General features: G+C 40.2%; 1 protein-coding gene across 2 annotated transcripts in view; it reads right to left on the bottom strand.

Annotated features, from left to right (window-relative positions):
* Positions 1-15981, bottom strand: part of WDR64 (WD repeat domain 64) — a 140455-nt gene extending 124474 nt beyond the window's left edge. For both annotated transcript variants that reach the window (XM_004756758.3, XM_004756760.3), the window contains exons 1-2: positions 15657-15981; positions 10315-10445 (exon numbers count right to left, since the gene is read on the bottom strand). In XM_004756758.3, the coding sequence (XP_004756815.1) occupies positions 10315-10445; positions 15657-15801 (276 nt within the window). In that variant the 5' untranslated portion in view covers positions 15802-15981. The remainder of the gene's footprint in view (positions 1-10314; positions 10446-15656) is intronic.
* Between the last annotated feature and the right edge of the window lie 2585 nt (positions 15982-18566).

Below are 18566 nucleotides of genomic sequence, written 5' to 3'. Positions count from 1 at the left end.
GAATTATAGACCAATATCCCTGATGAACTTGGATCCAAAAATTCTCACCAAAATACTAGCCAAAAGGATCCAACAGTACATCAAAAGGATTACTCACCACGACCAAGTGGGATTTATTCCTGGGCTGCAAGGTGGGTTCAACATCTGCAAATAAATTACTGTGATACAGTTCATTAAAAAAAGAAATAAGAAACATATTATACTCTCAACAGATGCTGAAAAAGCATTTGACAAAGTACAGCATCTTTTCTTGATCAAAACTCTTCACAGTGGAGGGATAGAGGGTACATACCTCAATATCATCAAAGTCATCTGTGAAAAAGCCACAATGAATATCATTCTCAATGGTGAAAAACTGAGAGCTTTCCCCTTAAGGTCAGAAACATGACAGGGATATCCACTATGACCACCTGTTCGATATAGCACTAGCTCAGCAATCAGGCAACAAAAAGAAATACAAGCCATCCGAATCAGCAAAGAAGAAGTCAAATTCTCTTTGCAGGTGATATGGTAATTTATGTGGAAAACCCAAACACTCTACTCCAAACTGCTAGAACTCATACAGGAACTCAGGAAAGTGGCAGGATAGAAAATCAAAGCACAAAAATCAGTTGCATTTCAATACAGCAACAACAAGACAGAAGAAAGAGAAATTAAGGAGTTGATCCCATTTACAATTGCACCCCAAGCCATAAGATACCTAGGAATAAATCTAATCAAAGAGGTAAAGACTCTGTACTCAGAAAACTAAGAATACTCATGATAGAAATTGAGGAAGACACAAAGAAATTGAAAAATGTTCCATGCTCGTGGATTGGAAGAACAAACATTGTGAAAATTTCTATGCTGCCTAGAGCAATCTACACATTTAATGCAATCCCTATCAAAATACCATCAATTTTTTTCAAAGAAATGGAACAAATAAACCTAAAATCTATATCGAACCAGAAAAGACCCTGAACAACCAGAGAAATGTTGAGAAAGAAAACCAGTGCTGGCAGCATCACAATTCCAGGCTTCAAGCTCTATTACAAAGCTGGAATCATCAAGACAGCATGGTACTGGCACAAAAACAGACACATAGATCAATGGAACAGAATAAGAGAGCCCAGAAATGGACCATCAGCTCTATGGTCAACTAATCTTTGACAAAGCAGGAAAGAATATACAATGGAAAAAAGACAGTCTCTTCAACAAATAGTGTTGGGGAAATTGGACAGCCACATGCAGAAGAATGAAACTGGACCATTTCCTTACCCCCCACACAAAATGGACTCAAAACTGGTGGAAGACCTCAATGTGAGACAGGAATGCATCAAAATCCTAGGGGAGAACACAGGCAGCAACCTCTTTGAACTCAGCTGCAGCAACTTCTTCCTAGAAACATCACTGAAGGCAAGGGAAGCAAGGGTTAAAATGAACTAATGGGACTTAATCAAGATAAACAGTTTGCCCAGCAAAGGAAACAGTCAACAAAACCAAACAGCTTTATGTTTTGAAAGGAAATGTTTTAATCAAACAATTTTTTTTAAGATTTTATTTATTTATTTGACAGAGAGAGATCACAAGTAGACAGAGAGGCAGGCAGAGAGAGAGAGAGAGAGAGGGAAGCAGGCTCCCAGTTGAGTAGAGAGTCCGATGCGGGGCTCCATTGCAGGACCCTGAGATCATGACCTGAGCCGAAGGCAGCGGCTTAATCCACTGAGCCACCCAGGCGCCCTCAGACAATGTTTTTAAAGAGCAGAAAACATATTTCCTATGATGAATTATAGCCTCAAAGATCTCAAATTTCTCTTTCAACAATTTAAATTTCAGATGAGTCGTTGTGCGTGTGACATGTCTGGAATACTTTATAACTAGTGTTAATAATGCATTAGAGTATTAATTTTTGTTAACTATGTTATTTAAAGGACTTGCTCCATGCTTTAAGTGATTCATTTATTAAACTACACTTTTTTCCCCAGATTACATAAGGAACATGTAAAACATTCAAAGGAAATAAAAAGCAGATAGAAGAAAATAAAAACCTGCAAGGTGTCAACCTATTTTTTAATCTACCCTGGAGTATTTTAAAAATACTTTTGAGCCTTGGTGGCTCCGTTGGCTAAGTGACTGCCTTTGGCTCAGGTCATGATCTCTGGCTCCTGGGATGGAGCCCTGCATCAGGCTCCCTGCTCAGCGGGGAGCTTGCTTCTCCCCCCTGCTCATGGTGTCTCACTCTCTGTCTAGCTCTCTCTCTGTCTCAAATGAATAAATAAAATCTTAAAAAAAAAAAAAAACTTTTGGGCGCCTGGGTGGCTCAGTGGGTTAAGCCGCTGCCTTCGGCTCAGGTCATGATCTCAGGGTCCTGGGATCGAGGCCCGCATCGGGCTCTCTGCTCGGCAGGGAGCCTGCTTCCCTCTCTCTCTCTCTGCCTGCCTCTCCATCTACTTGTGATTTCTCTCTGTCAAATAAATAAATAAAATCTTTAAAAAAAAAAAAAACAAAACAAAAAAAAAAAAACTTTTGAAGTTAGCAGATACAGTTTTAGATTTATAATAATTCACTTAAAATCACTTTGGGGAGAATAGAGTTGTAGGCACCCATGTGGTGTTGCATGCCTCTTTTAAAAATTAATTTGAGTTGGCTCCTAGGAAAAAATGTGTTTATGAATTGCCCACTGGAAATGCAGACTAACATTGTATTGTAGGAAAAGTGGATTGTATCTCTACCAAAATTAGCACTGACTAGTTTTATAAACTTAATACCATCACATTTCCTTGGATCTCTTTACATCTAATTTTTCTCCTTATAGATTGAAAAGAAAGGTCTAGGTGATGTTTTAGTTGAGTTACAAGGTTTCATTATTCTATAAACGTTCATTTTTTCCAAGTGCACTTGAATATGAAATCTAGAGAAAGAAAGTACGCCTTTTTATGGCATTTCTACAACAAAGAGGTTTGTATTCAGAATCAGTTTTGGGGCGCCTGGGTGGCTCGGTTGTTTAAGTGTCCTGGGTCATGATCCTGGCATCCTGGGATGGAGCCCCACATTGGGCTCTCTGCTCAGCAGGGAGTCTGCTTCTCCTTCTCCCTCTGCCCGTCTCCCCACCCTGCTTGGGCTCACTTGCTCTCTAATGAATAAAATCTTTTAAAAAAAGAATCAGTTTTTTACATTCGTGCCTGACTTTAAAAGAATAAACCCAGTTCTTCTTACCTGATAAGGTTAACAGTGGCTGATTTTTTTAAGAAATGGTAATCTGTTCTGAGACAAAGTTAGTCTCCCAGCCCTGAATTTCCATTTTACAGGTGTTGAATATGAAGGTTAGAAAGGTTAGGTCACACCGCTTGGAATAGAAATGCCTCTTAGGAGCATTGACACAGATAGTTTGTGAGGAGAATGACAGAACAATAGAAGGAGATGTTTCATGCAATATTTTCTTAAACCTCATTTTTCTTCATGTATATACAGTTTACAGAGGCTGCTCACAAGTGTTTCTATTAAACTTGCGTGTGATTTATGAAGAGAAGAACCCAGGTGATACAACAGAATAATGTCATATGAAATTAGTACAGACAGAAGGAGAAAGTCTCAGCGCCAGGACCAAAACCCATTTTCGCTGTGGCTTTGGGTAAGTCCATTAACCTTTCTGTGTTTCATTTCCCTCATCTTTATTATTGCAAAACATCGCCCGCCTCAGTCTACGTGGTGGGGAGGGGCTGTTGAGGAGAGTAGATGAGAACATAGGAGGTGTCCGAAAAAAGACAAATGCAAGATAATTAGGATGTTCTAACCAGAAGGGGAAGGAGACGGAGAAAGAGGGGGTAGACGTGGAAAAGAACGGGGCTCTAATTCCTCACCTACACAATGAAGCAGTCTGGGGTTCCTTACTTATTCCTTCATCCATTTATTTTAAGGACAAAGAAGTGTTCTGTTTACATACAACAAAACATTTGTAACATAATTCTCTCTCTCCAAAACTGAGAACATGGAGGCCAGGTTCTCACATAAGTGGATTGACCGTGTCTCCTTTGTTGGCCTCCTGGGACATTTTTAGAGCATTGGTTTTCTGAATCCAAGTGTGTAATATAATATGAACAGACTTCTGTTGTTTCTTGAAATGCATAAATTATTTGATGTTGATATGAATTACTCATTATACACTCATTTTCATATTTTTGGTCATCCAGAAATATTACATTAGAAATTCAAGTACATGAACCATTGCACGTGAGAAATGTTCATTAAAAAATTGAGAACAGTGAGGATATGTGGATTCTCAAAATTATTGCTACTCCAAGTTTAGTGACAGAGAATTCAAGTTATGAGTGGATGGGACAGTATCCAAAGGATTTACACAGTGTGATTGAGCCTAGATCCTTGAGAAAACATGTTTATTTTGTACACTTACAACCTTTAGGAAAAAGACAGCTATTTCTGTATTCCCACAAAATTACTCACTGTCTTATCGTTCATTTGATTTCTTAAAACTCTGACTGTCTTACTATTCATTGGATTTCTTAAGCTAATCTTTGTATGATTAAGGGCTTTTGTTAATATATATGTCATATATGGGGCACCTAGGTGGCTCAGTTGGTTAAGCGACTGCCTTTGGCTCAGGTCATGATCCCGAAGTCCCGGAGTATATGTTTATATTATATCCTTATATATAAATACACACAGACACACACACACACACACACACACACACAAAGAAGGAGAACAGGCCAGGCCTAACTCTCCCCTTGTCTCCCTGTTTCGATATGAAACTACAAAGTACTAGAATTTTAAATTCTCACTTGGACTTCCAGGACATTACTAAGGCATGTGTGTCAAAATTGGAGGACAGAACCTACTTAATTTAACAATTGCTAAACTTAGAATTTAAAAACTTTTACATATTTGATGTATGGGCCTCTATTTATAATTTTGCTCAAGTAAAAAGGGATATTTTGCACATCTGACTTATCCGTAGAACGAGTTGAGAGTAAAGAATTTGAAGTCACATTCTTCAGAATGAGCATTTCTGATCATGGTGGCTAATTGTTATCATTTTCTTAGGTCTTCTGATGTTTAAACACACTATATATATATATTTTTAAAGATTTTATTTATTTATTTGACAGACAGAGATCACAAGCAGGTACAGAGGCAGGCAGAGAGAGAGAGAGTAGGAAGCAGGCTCCCTGCTGAGCAGAGAGCCTGCTGTGGGACTCGATCCCAGGACCCTGAGATCATGACCTGAGCCGAAGGCAGAGGCTTAACCCTCTGAGCCACCCAGGCGCCCCTAAACACACTATATTAAACTTTTTTCTCTTATTCTTGTGTTCTTAGAGAACAATGCCAAATGTCTACTTATTCTTTCTGGAACTGTTCCTAAAAAACAAAGTTGGACTCTTTCTGTGGGACGTGGTCTGTCTATCTTTCAGTCGTTTGCCAGCAAAAATCCATCTTTGCTGATCAGGGCAAATTCCTTCTATGTCTATTTATACATTTTCTCCGCTGTCCAATAAAAACATAATGAGAGCCATATATATAACTTTAAATTTTTCTAGTAGCCACATTAAAAATGTAAAAAGAGTGAATTAATTTAATTGTATTTATTAAAAAAGATGTTATTTATTTATTTGAGAGAGAGAGAACACAAGCTGGGGGAGCAGCAGGCAGAGAGAGAGGGGGAAACAGGTTCCCTGCAAAGCAGAGAGCCCGATGCGGTACTTTATCCCAAGAACCTGGGATCATGACCTGAACTGAAGGCAGAGGCTTAACCAACTGAGCCATCCAGGCACCATTTAATAATACATTTTTAGCCTGATGTGTCTAAAATATAATTTCCGCATGTAACCAATATAAAAAGTTCCTAGGGAGCCATTTTACACCACCTTTATGTATTACATTTTTGAAATCCAGTGTGTATTCAATAATTATAGCACATCTCCGTTGAGACTAGTTACATTTCCAGGCCTCAGTAGCCTCCTGTGGGTAGGGGCAAGTGTTTTGGGCAGTGCAGCAGTCTAGAGTTTCTAAGGGTTCCATTTCCAATGAGGGTCTTTCCTAGCAAAGCTTCTTCGATATTTTGTGCCGCTGGACCTTCACTAAGGATAAATCCAACATTTCCCCATCATTCTCTGGCCGTATTACCAATACAGCTGTCTCGTTTTACCTGTGCCTTTCAATCAGGGGGCCTCTTCAGGTCCTGGCCCAACCTTTCCTCAGGTAATACCCAGCAGTTACTCTCAAGTTCTCTGTAGTGGATTCTGACAAAATGACTAACATTCCCTCTAATTTTAGCAACACAAACATTAACTCATGATCCTTCCAGAAAAATAGGTCATCACTGTATAGAATTCAGGTAACCGCACGGCAACTCTCAGAAACCTGCTGCTGAAAACCCAAGACACACTGGAAAATTGACCATTGAATGTAGCGCTCTAAAGGCAAGCTCGACCGAAACAGGCTCTAAAAAAACAATGGAAAAGAAAAAAGGAAAGAAGGAAGGAAGAGAAGGAGGGAGAGAAAGAAAAAGAAGCAAGCTTGGCAGTCACGATTCATTGTCCTTGATCTATACATCTTATTTATTTGTTTGTTTGTTCTGTCTTTTCATTGCTTACAATCTCCAGTAAAGTACTGAAGAGCAGTCAAGATAATAGGCATACTTTTCTTGCTCTTAACTTGAATGAGAGTGTTCCTAGTACTTTTTTAAAAGATTTTATTTATTTGACAGAGATCACAAGTAGGCCAAGAGGCAGGCAGAGAGAGAGGGGGAGGGAAGCAGGCTCCCCGCCGAGGGAAGAGCCCGATGTAGGGCTCGATTCCAGGACCCTGAGATCATGACCTGAGCCAAAGGCAGTGGCTCAACCCACTGAGCCACCCAGGCGCTGGACTGTTCCTACTATTTTATCATTAAATATGACCCTTGATTAAAGAGGTTTCTAGAGACTTCTGGTTAGAAGTGCACATCCTAGGGGCACCTGGGTGGCTCAGTGGATTAAGGCCTCTCTGCTTTTGGCTCACATCATGATCCCGGGGTCCTGGGATAGAGCCCCGCATCGGGCTCCCTGCTCAGCAGGGAGCCTGCTTCCCCCCCTCTCTCTGCCTGCCTCTCTGCCTACTTGTGATCTCTGTCAAGTAAATAAACAAAATCTTAAAAAAAAAAAAAAAAAGAAGAACACATCCTAAAGTAAGTCCCCTCCCCCCACAAACAGTGCATCACACCTTTGCAGAACCCTCATCCCTTGAGTATGCCTAGAACTTGTGACTTGCTTCTAATCAAAAGAATAAGGCAAAAGTGCTGGATTATTTCACCAATGATTATATTACATTATACAAGACTGTCCTCAGGGACTGTGCAGAAAGCCTTGAAGAAGTGAAGTTGTGAACTGCCTATGTAGTGTTTCATAAGGCAAAGAACTGCAGACAGCCTTGGAAACATGAGGGCACCTTCTAGTCTCCAGCTTCCAGCCAATAAAAAGCTGAGTCCCTTCATCATACACAACAAGGAAATGCATTCTGCCAAGCCCTGGAATGAGCTTGAAAGAAGATTCTTTACTTGTTGGGTTTCCATATGAGAATAACATGATTGCAGCCCTGTGAGACCTTGAGCAGAAGACCCAGCTAAGTTGTGTCCAGACTCCTGCTCCCTGGAAATGGTGAGATAGTAAATGTGTGTTTCCTGAAGTTGTGAAGTTTAGAAAGAAATAAATCTTGGCATTTGCAACAGCATGTGTGGACCTTGTAAGCATTATGCTAAGTAAAATAAGTCAGACACAGAAAGACATAATATCACTTATATGAGGAATCAAAAGAAGCTGAACTCATAGGAACAGAGACTAGAATGGTGGTTATCAGGGAAAAGGGGACATGTTGTTCAAAGAGTTCAAACTTCCAATTATGTGTTCAGACTTCCAAGATGGATGTGTTCTGGGGATCTAATGTACAGAATGGCAATTATGGTTAAGAATGCCTCATGATGAAAGAATAAATAAATAAATGAAACAAGATGGGATCTCCCGACAAACCATAAGAGACTCTTAATCTCACAGAACAAACTGAGGGTTGCTGGGGTTTGGGGGGTAGGGAGAGGGTGGTGGAGTTATGGACATTGGGGAGGGTATGTGCTATGAAGTGTGTAAACCTGACGATTCACAGACCTGTACCCCTGGGGCTAATAATACATTATATGTTAATAAAAAAAATAAAAATTCTTTTTAAAAAAGTTTAAAAAAAAGTAAAAAAGAATGCCTCATGATGTACTTCCAAGTTGCCAATAGAGTAGATCTTTAATGCTCTCCCCACAAAGAAGAAGCAGTAATCATGTGACATGAAGGAGGTGGCGGCTAACCCTATGGAGGCGGCCATTTTGACATAGAGAAATGTACAAATTAATACATTCTGCACCTAAACTTACACAATGTTCTACGTCAATAAAGCCCAGGGGAAAGTTGCTAAATTAGTGGTCATTTTTTATAGCAGCTCCAGAAAATGAACACAACCTTTTACCAAATTCAGGAAATTGTTCATCATTCTTATTCTGCTAAGACTTTTTTTTTTCTTTGTAAAAACGGGAATGGTTACAAGATTTCTATCAAAAAAATTTTTTATGTTAGTTTAAGATCAGGAGTCAGCAAACTTTTCCTGAAAAGGGCCAGGTAGTAAATATTGTTGACTTACAGAGCATTCAGTCTCAGTCACATTATTCATTTCTGTTCTTGTAACACAGACACAGCCACAGAGTATACAGATGGGTGAGTATTCTGTGTTCCGATAAACCTTGTTTGCAAAACACGTGGCTGTTCAGTTTGACCTGTGGGCCTTAGCGTGCTGACTTCTAATCAAAGTTATCAAATTATTTTTTTTCTCTTCTAACATGTTGAATGAAATATGTTCCTGGACTTTCTAATATTAAATTACCCTTACTTTTCTGGGATGAGTTCTACTCAGAAATAATTTTTAATGCACTGCTGGATTTGACTTGTTAAAATTTTATTTAGGATTTCAGCATCAATATTGGCCTATCGTTCCCTGGCATTTTTTCTCTGTTCAGCTCATGTTATTACAGTCTCATAAAATGAGTGGGATAACGTATCGGCTTTTCTTAAGTTGTACAAAACTATATATAATGCAGGAATTATGTATTCTTTAAAGGCTTAATAGGCTTTTTGTTTACAATTTTTCCCCAAAACTAATTCTTTTTTTATTTGGTCGGTTCTTAGAGTTTGGACAATCTTTTATTATTGGTTCCTAGTTTTCTTATATTGGAGTTTACTGAAATGTCTTTTTTACTTTTATGCATGCACAGCTTTGTGATGTGTATATAGTTGGCAAGATGTGTCTTTCCTATATCTTGGGTCCAAAGTTCTATTTATAGACATCTACCAGCTTGTTAAAAATGATAGGCAAATCCTTTCCATCTTTGCTTTTCATTTTGTTTACTGTATCTACTGATTTTTTTTTTTTTTTTTTTGAGCAGGGGTGAGGCAGAGGGAGTGGAAGGAAGAGAGTCTCAAGCAGGCTCCATGCTCAGTGCAGAGCCCGACACAAGGTTCCATCTCACAACCCTGAGGATCATGACCTCAGCTGAAATCAAGAGTCAGACACTTAACTGACTGAGGCACCCAGGTGCCCCTCTATCTACTGATTTTTGAGAAAGAGCCTGCAATTTTTAATATTACTTCCATTGCTTATAAGCATGTGTGCAATTTTTTAAATTGTAAGTTACCTCGAATCCTTTTAGAATAGGAAGAATCTGGTTTACAAACAAACCTACAGAGTGCAGTCTTCTGTGAGTTTCAACAAAGATCAGAGGCATTCCTTTCTCCTTTTCCGTAGATCCATAGAGATATATATATATAGTCCATAGATCACTTAACCAAACATGTGTCTCTACGTTCATACAAGAACAGACAATGGTGGAAGGGACACAGAACTGCACAGACAGGAAGTGACTCAGGAAATGGTAGAGGTGGTCAACCATAGTCTTTTTCTTCTCTTACATGATATTTGTATGCTTTGAAACTATTGAAAAGGAAGATCTCTCCTTGAGAATGTAATGAAGGCATTTATCATATTGGTTGTTGTTAATGGCATGTATATTTCTTCCATTTGGCAGCTCCGTCTAAAGGTATTCAAGAGTTAGCCATGAATAATAGAGTGAAACTTCTGTCTGTCTCACTAACGTTCAGTTAGGGACAGTGGTCACATCTTTAATGGCATTCACACATGCCACATACACGCCGTGGGCTTAACCCTTGTGGGAATCACACTTAGATAAATTATTTATTCTGAACAAGGAGAAACAATACCTGGATTTCTTATGATAAACATGAAAAATGCTACCTCACACCAGTCGATAGGTACATCGGGGTTGTTGCAGAGTTTCCTGTAAAAGCTTTTCACATCTTGACTCTTCACTTCTGGACCGAAGAGTTCTTGTACAACCTCATAAAACTTGTCATAATCGATTACATCTGCATTGTAACAAATTGCAAGAACATGGTTACCAAACTCCAAGGACTCAGCTCCTTTTCCTATCTTCTAATCAGTTTCCTCATTTCAACCAATTAAAACCAGATAAGGCCTCATTTTAAGGTTCTTTACATTAGAAACATAACTCAGTACTTGACTAAAATATTACTTAGAATAAAATTTGGTCTTCAGTCCTTCCTCCACAGCTTATGTTTCAACGAGGAGTTTTGTTCAGGAATACAAAGAGAAGAAAGTGGATTCATTCTTTCCTGTTATGAAAAGTTTTGCCAATCAGGAGTGTCTGCGAGAACTCATCTCAGGTAGAAGAGACAGGAGCAAAGAGCAATTCTTAATCGGTTCCTTGACGGTATGTGGACACACACACACCATGCTTGAGTTCGATTCTGCCAAATTTACTGATTCACTTGGGAGCTACTATGGAGTCTAAAGATAAGGAGGAGTTTGACACGAAAAGGCATCATTATTGTTAAGGGTGAGAACCGAGCTAGACACTGGGCTTCAAACTAAATCAACAAGTTCCCTTCCTCAGGGAGTTTACGCTCTAGTGGGAGAAACATAAAATCCACATGCAAAGATACAAATATTTACCAATTGAGACAGGCAAGACTAATTCCTGGAGTTAGGCATTGGATGAGCGGCTATCTGTGTGTAAGGGGACTCTCCGGGATGCTAGAAATGTTCTTTGCCTGCATCTGGCTGGTAGCCGCAGAAATGTTTACAACGTCCACATCTACTGTGCTAAACACTTAATTAGCGTGCTCCGGAAGCTCTCCTGTATGTCACACCTTAGTAGCAAAGTAAATGTATAAAGGTGTAAAGTACAAAGGTACAGAGCGAGCTAAATACTAGGAAGGAAACCAATACGGTGCTGTGATAGAATTACCTATCAATGGTGGTGGGCTGCGATGGACCTCAGGAAAGCCTCTTTAAGGACATGGGTAAAAAAATCAAGCCAAGACCCGATAAACAAAAAGGAGTCAGCCATGCGTAAAGCTAGACAAGAGCATTTCAGGCAGAAGCCAACAAACAAAAGGACTCTGAGTCTGGACAGAGCTTGGCATATTCTGGGAGGGTCACTGGGTAGGGAGAAGTGAGGGCGGGGAAAGTACTGTCACGTGAGATTATCACGAAGGAGGGTCAGGCTGGAGTCAGCAGTTTGTATTTTATTCTCAGCATGCTGGTAAGGTATTGCTTTTCTCAAAGCATAGTGGCTGCAGCAAGAGGTAAGAATGACAGCTATGAACCCAGAGAGAGGCTAGTGCATTAGTCCAGGTTTCAGATCGTGGAGGCGTGGCCAGAACAATGCAGCTGATTTTTCAACTTAGTTATTAATTGTTATTAATAACAATATTATTAATAACAATATTAATTATTATTAATAACAACCCCTTTCTGGCTTGGAAATGTCCTTGATTGGATGATAAGTGATATAGGCACTGAGAGGTAGTACTGGAGATGGTGAGATACAGCTGGAGGCAGAATGGCAAAGACTTCTAATGGACTGGAGGTTTTTGTGGGGCAGGAGTAATGAGTGAAGGACAGGCAGGATTCAGACCAGGGGTTCTCATCCAGGGGAGGTTTCCCCTCCGTCTCCTACAGGGACATTGGCAACGTCATCTGCAGACAATTTTGCTTGTTAGAATTAGGGATGGGAATGCTACAGCACCTAGTCGATAGAGACCAGAGATATGCCTAACCATCCTTCAATGCACGGGATAACCCCTCCCACAGCCCACATTCATATACACAGAACAAAGACGTTAGTAGTGCCAAACTTGAGAAATCCTGTTCTAGATTCATGCTTAAGTCTCAGGTTTTCAAACTCAGCAGATTCTGGTGCTACTTACCAAAGCAGGGGCAACTGAGGAGGGAACATGATTCCTAGGGAAAATAAAGCATTCCCTCTGGGTCATACAACATTTAAAATTCTTATGAGATATCTAAATAGGTTAGTCTCTTTAAATTCACACTATGGTGAATGTAATGTGTCTCCATGTAAATGTATTTCATTGTAGATGTGGCTAGAGGACGATGATGAAACTTTTCTTTCCTAGGGTGATTTTAATTCTATCAGGTCATTGACAAGAAGATTAAAGAGCACAGATGAATTCCTTGACATCAAAACATTCTGATTCTTAGCTTCCTGCCTATAGTGAGAAGCAGATCTTATTTTCCAGTATTAAGAACGAATATGAAGGTATGCCAGCCTTAGCAGTCTGAAAAGTTAAGATTATATTTCTCCTTCATAGTCTTTCAGATCAGTCCCTCTGTCAGAGTAGGAAATCTAGCAGTAATTAGTTCTTATTGAATCTATATTATATATAATAGACATATAATATACCCACTATACATTGGGCTGTAGTGTATTATAGTATAATATTCTAAAAATTATATTACTATATATCTATTGAAATATATTTGTTCTGTATCAACACATGTATACATATACCTACACATATATACACATAGGTACTATAGAGGAGGGAAGTTTTTCAATGTAGCTTTGAAGGTTGAAGTGAAAGCAAGATTACCTTGTTTGCTTAGCACACATTTTTTTTTTTTTAAATAGGCTCCATGCCCAGGTTGAATTCATGACCCTGAGATCAAGACCTGACCTGAGATCAAGAGTCGGCTGCTTAAACGACTGAGCCACCCAGGCACCCCTGCTTAGCACACATTTAAGGAGCATTTCCTGGACACAAGACTGGGCTAGTCCTAGGGTTACAAAGCCCCTTCCGAGCACTCACAGGGCAAGTGCTGTGGAGAAAAGGGGCAGGAACGCACATCAGTTTCTGCAGGTCAAGGGAAATCCTCGAGATGGCAAGAAAGTACATTAACTGTGCTAAAGGTGGCTTTGTTTGGGGAAAGGCTTTACAGAAAGGTGAGATTTGATTTGGTCTTAAAAAATGAGCAAGACTTATGGGGACAATGAAAGGGAGGAAAGATATTCTACACTGAAGGAAGGATACATGCAAAATCAGAGGCATTATGAGTATGAGGTGCTTGGGAATGCTGACAAGTTCATTTTGGGATGGAAGGTTCATAGAGGGAAAGTTCCAGGAGCTGATATGAGAAAGATGGATCGAGGCATGGCTGGGAATAGCCCCAAATGCCAAGTTCACATATATGGACTTTAGAGCAGAGTTAATAAGCCAGGGATGTGGCATTTAAAAAAAAATAAGGAATAACTCTTGGCAAGAAGATGATTATATTGAACCCCTGTTGTAATAGCCCAAGAGTAAGATTCCATGAGATAGTCAAGATATCTAGTTTAGGAGACTAGGTGAATGGCATCAGGGCTTTAAGACTGAGAGAGAACACAGGAAGACTTCAAAAAAAAAAAAAAAAGAGGCAAAGAAAGAATGAGAAAGAAAAAAATACGAGAGAGCTGTGATGCAGCTGGAAGCAGAGGAGTGAGCTGATGCATTGAAAGGGCCAGGTATGCTGGAAAATGAAAACAATCGAACTTGGCAGTCATATTAGGTGCTGGGATACCTCAGTAGGAGCATTTTAGGAGCATTTTCAGCAAAGTGATGAGAGAAGTCAGACTTGAATAGCTTGAAAATTAAGTGGTGATGCTGTGGGGAAATTTAGTGGAGAAACAAAGAAAGGCATACAGTGATACCTTACAGGGAAGAGAAAGTCAAAGTCAGGATGTTTGGGAATATTTTTAGTTTGAGAGAACAAAGCAGGTGTAAAGGAGATTTTGAAGTTGTTGCAGCAAAGTGATAGCCTTGGACAGGAGGACAGATGGACAAAATGACAGATGTTGCTTTGGGGAAATTCAGAAGTGGAGGAAAGAGAGGTTGAGGGGATTCTTGTCTTTTGGTCTTGTTTTTCCTTAGGATGCTGGAACCATGGCTGAAAGGAGCTGAGATCCAGAGAGGAGTCAACAGAAGTGGTAAGGTTTGGGAAATCCATTACAGAGACGGGTAAACAGGCTGACTGGGGAAAAATAAAAGTTCTGTGTAGTGGTTTAGAAGCCCAGCCAAGTTCACACTCATCTAAAAAGTCCATCTTGAAGCTCTGAAGCTTAGCTCTAACACATAGATTTCTCGGGCAGATGATTTTCCTGCCATCCTTTAACAAATAGGATGGAGGGTGGTAATAGCAATAATAGTAATATTTGCCTATTAGAATTGTCAAGAGAATCAATTAACTTATATTTACTAATGTGATTTATAAATTCTCTTTTTCAAAGGTGATTTATAAATTCTTGACCACTATCAAATAATACCAGCTTGTGTTTGATCATCCAAAGTCAACAATTCCATTCTTTTGTGGCTGTACAGCCTGGGACAGGCAGAAACTGGCTATGTGAAACCCATCACAGTAATAGGGGCTCTGCTCTTTTCCTTGTAACAGCAGGCTTTGTTCTGTTAGTCTTGGACTGTGCTGGTAAGCATTATCTGTCACTGCTGTCCTCAGCGCCATCCACAATGCCCTGAAGCTGTCCCCTTGAGCGCTGACCCCCCATTCTGTGTCATTTTTTCTGCTGTTAATATTCTTGGCAGACTACTGCCTGCCTCATTCCGCTTACCTTGGCATGCTTGAATCGTTTCAGCCGAGAGATATGGGGAGAGGCCGAGACAGTGAAGCAAAGGTGCAGAAAAAAACACTTTGCTCTGCTTACGAAACTCTTTATGGTCTCACCATACTCTTAAGTAAAGAGAGAGAAGGGTGGTTTCCATGGTTTGCTAATGGTCACTGTGTACTCCTGAGAGTCCCAGGTCAACCAGCAAGCCATCGGGTGTAGATCCCATGGAAGAGCCCTTCGAGATCACTTCATCCAATCTCTTAATTTTACATTTGAGCCAACTAAGCTGCAGAGAAGTGAATGAAGCTTCCCCCAGGACCACTTAGGCCTTTAGCGAGTCATTTGATGTCTTGGCTCTTTTTTTTTTTTTTTTTAAGATTTTATTTATTTGACAGAGAGAGATCACAAGTAGGCAGACAGGCAGGTAGAGAGAGGGGGAAGCAGGCTCCCCACTGAGTAGAGAGCCCGATGCGGGACTCGATCCTGGGACCCCGAGATCATGACCCGAGCCGAAGGCAGCGGCTTAACCCACTGAGCCACCCAGGTGCCCCGATGTCTTGGCTCTTAAGCCATGGTGCTTCTCTTTGATGGCTTGAAACATTTCACGGTTCTCATCCACACACCTGACTCTACTGCTCATAATCACTGACCTTACCTTCTTTCTGGGTAAGCAGTCCTCCTCTTTCATCTCTTTTCTGGGCTGCTGCTTGCTCAACCAAGTTTTTAAACCCTTTCAAGGCTGTCCTAAAATTATTAATCTGAAGTTCAGTGTTTAAATGCTTTTGCTCCTTGGTATCCATGGGGACATAGGGAATCTCTTATTTCTGTGCAGAAAGAAAGAGCACAAATTTGTCAACTTGAAACAACCTCCAGTTGTCACACTGCCTCCCTGCTGTCTCAAGTTTTGTCCTGGGTCGCATCCCTTTGGTCTTAAAATCTCATATTGTGGGTAGGAGTCAGAGCCGCCACTGGGACCTTAGCCTGGCTTAGTCTAATGCATTTCATATAGAGAAGCATTTCAGTAAAAACCCTGACCTCATAATGTTACTAGTGTCTTTCATATGGTCCTCATTGCATCATAATATCTCTGTAACCTCCCCTTCCTTTCTAAGGAGGGCACTCAGCTTTCTTTCCTCACAAACTGTGTGAGTGTGTGTCTGAATGTGTATGTGTGTGTGACTGAGTGAATGTGGGGGAGGGGCACCCCCTGGGAGGGAAGTAGAATGGATTTCCTTCCCTAGGGAAGGAAATTGGGCATCACTTTCTCTCCCCTCTAACTCCTCCTACCTCAAACCATCTGCCTTCCTCAAGATGTTGTGGAAGTCAACTTGACATTCATTCTAAAAACACTTCTAAAGATGAAAGTGTCCTTCCATGTATGTTCCTGAAAAAGATATTTTTAGAGGTCGGAGGAAATAAAAACGTTTCTTCTACCTTTATCCATTGACGTTCGATTTAAATAAGTGAGGCAGAGATGGGCAAGGAGTAGTTTTTGATTGAGAAGAAAGTTCTTCAAGATGTCATGAGTTGAGGGCGCCTGGGTGGCTCAGTGGGTTAAGCCGCTGCCTTCGGCTCAGGTCATGATCTCAGGGTCCTGGGATCGAGTCCCACATCGGGCTCTCTGCTCAGCAGGGAGCCTGCTTCCTTCTCTCTCTCTCTGCCTGCCTCTCAGTGTACTTGTAATTTCTCTCTGTCAAATAAATAAATAAAAAATCTTAAAAAAAAAAAAAAAGATGTCATGAGTTGAATACGGCACACGGAATACAGTCAATAGGATTGCAGTGATGTAGGATGGTGACAGATGGTCCTACATTTATGGTGAGCCCTGAGTGATGTATAGAATTGTCCAGTCATCATGATGTACACCTGTAGCTAATATAACACTGTATGTCAAATATATTTCAATAATAAAAAACTAAAAACAAAACAAAACAAAAAACAACAGCAACAACCCACTGACCAGTACTTCTCAAACTATCAAAGCCATTAGAAATGAGGAATGTTTGAGAAACTATCACAGCCAAGAGAAGCCTAAGGAGATTGAATGACTTGATGTAATGTGGTATCCTGGTTGAGATGCTAGAACGGAAAAAGACATAAGGTGGAGAATAAGGCAGTCTGATTAACTCTAGGCTTTAAACTAATAGCAAAGTATCAATATTGGTTCATGAGTTGTAACAAATAAGCCAAACTCCTATAAGATGTTAATAAGAAGAGAAACAGAGTGAGAAGGTATTATATGGGAACTGCCTGCACTATATTCTGTTTTTCTATAATTCTAAAACTGTTCTAATGGGGCATCTTCCGGCTCTGTTGGAAGAACATGTGACTCTTGATCTCTGGGTCATGAGTTTGAGCTCCATATCCGACATACAGATTACAAAAAAAAATAAAAGTAAAAAAAAAAACCCTATTAAATAATAGGTGAAATGGTTTCCCTGAGCTGGTATAAAAAAGATGATACAAAAGAAGGCATCTTGATAGCACTCCTGTCTCTTGGGTCACATTCCTGCAGCCTGGAAAGACGCCATCTGTGCAGCAGGACACCCCTGTCACAGCGCTACCCCTTTGCCATCGTTTAGGGAATCCCCTTATCCTCGCTTTTATATCCTATGCCTTTCTTTCCCATGGATGATTCCCTCATTTTGGTGGCTTATATCCAGAAAGAGTGTCTGGAAGATAAGTTTTTGACACACCCTGCATATTTGAAGATATAGCATTCGAGTGCTATTTGGTTGGGGTTATAGTTCTAGGTCGGAAATCACTTTCGTTGAATAGTACGAAGATATTCTTCCATTGTTGTTTTTCTTCTCATGTTGTTATAAAGTCTTTTTGGATCAGCTTCTGCTGCTAATCATAAACTATTCTACCCCTGATCCTTTGTACATGACTTGTTTTTATCTCCCCCCCCCCCACCACACACACACACACACACACACACACACTCAGGAAGCTTATAAAGGTTCTTTTTGTCCCCAAATTTCACTAACACATAAAAAATTTCACTACGATGGTATTGGTATGGTTATCTATCTATCTATATCTATTGATTGATCGATCTATGTCTTCACCTGTTCTTGTGTCATCTTTTTATCCTGAAAATGTCCAAGTAAACATGGTCCAGATTCTTAGCTGGTCAGCTGGCATCATGCCCTTCTTGTGCTCTGCCACATGCATCAGCTGAGAATGCTTATTTCACCCCAGAGGAGTAATATCTTCATTGATTAATTTTTTTTTAAAGATTTTATTTGTCAGAGAAAGAGAGAGAGCATGAGGAGGGGGAGCTGCAGACAGAGGCAGGGAGAGAGGCAGGTTCCCTGACGAGCAAGGAGCCTGACGTGGGACTGGATCCCAGTCTGAGCCAAAGGCAGATGCTTAACTGACTGAGCCACCCAGTCATTCCTTCTTTGACAAATTCTGATTTATCTTGATTACATACAAATCATAACTTCACTAACCAGTTCTTTCAAGAAATCGAGTGTCCACTCTGTCCTATCTCCTTGGTCACTCGCACTCTGCTTTTAAGAGCAAGGTTGTAAATGAGGTTTTATTTTTAAACAAATGT

This window comes from Mustela putorius, unplaced genomic scaffold, assembly GCF_011764305.1.
Source record: "Mustela putorius furo isolate JIRA1106 unplaced genomic scaffold, ASM1176430v1.1 tig00000785_pilon_pilon_pilon, whole genome shotgun sequence".
Classification (NCBI taxonomy): Eukaryota; Metazoa; Chordata; class Mammalia; order Carnivora; family Mustelidae; genus Mustela; species Mustela putorius.
This window is presented reverse-complemented; position numbering and strand designations above follow the sequence as displayed.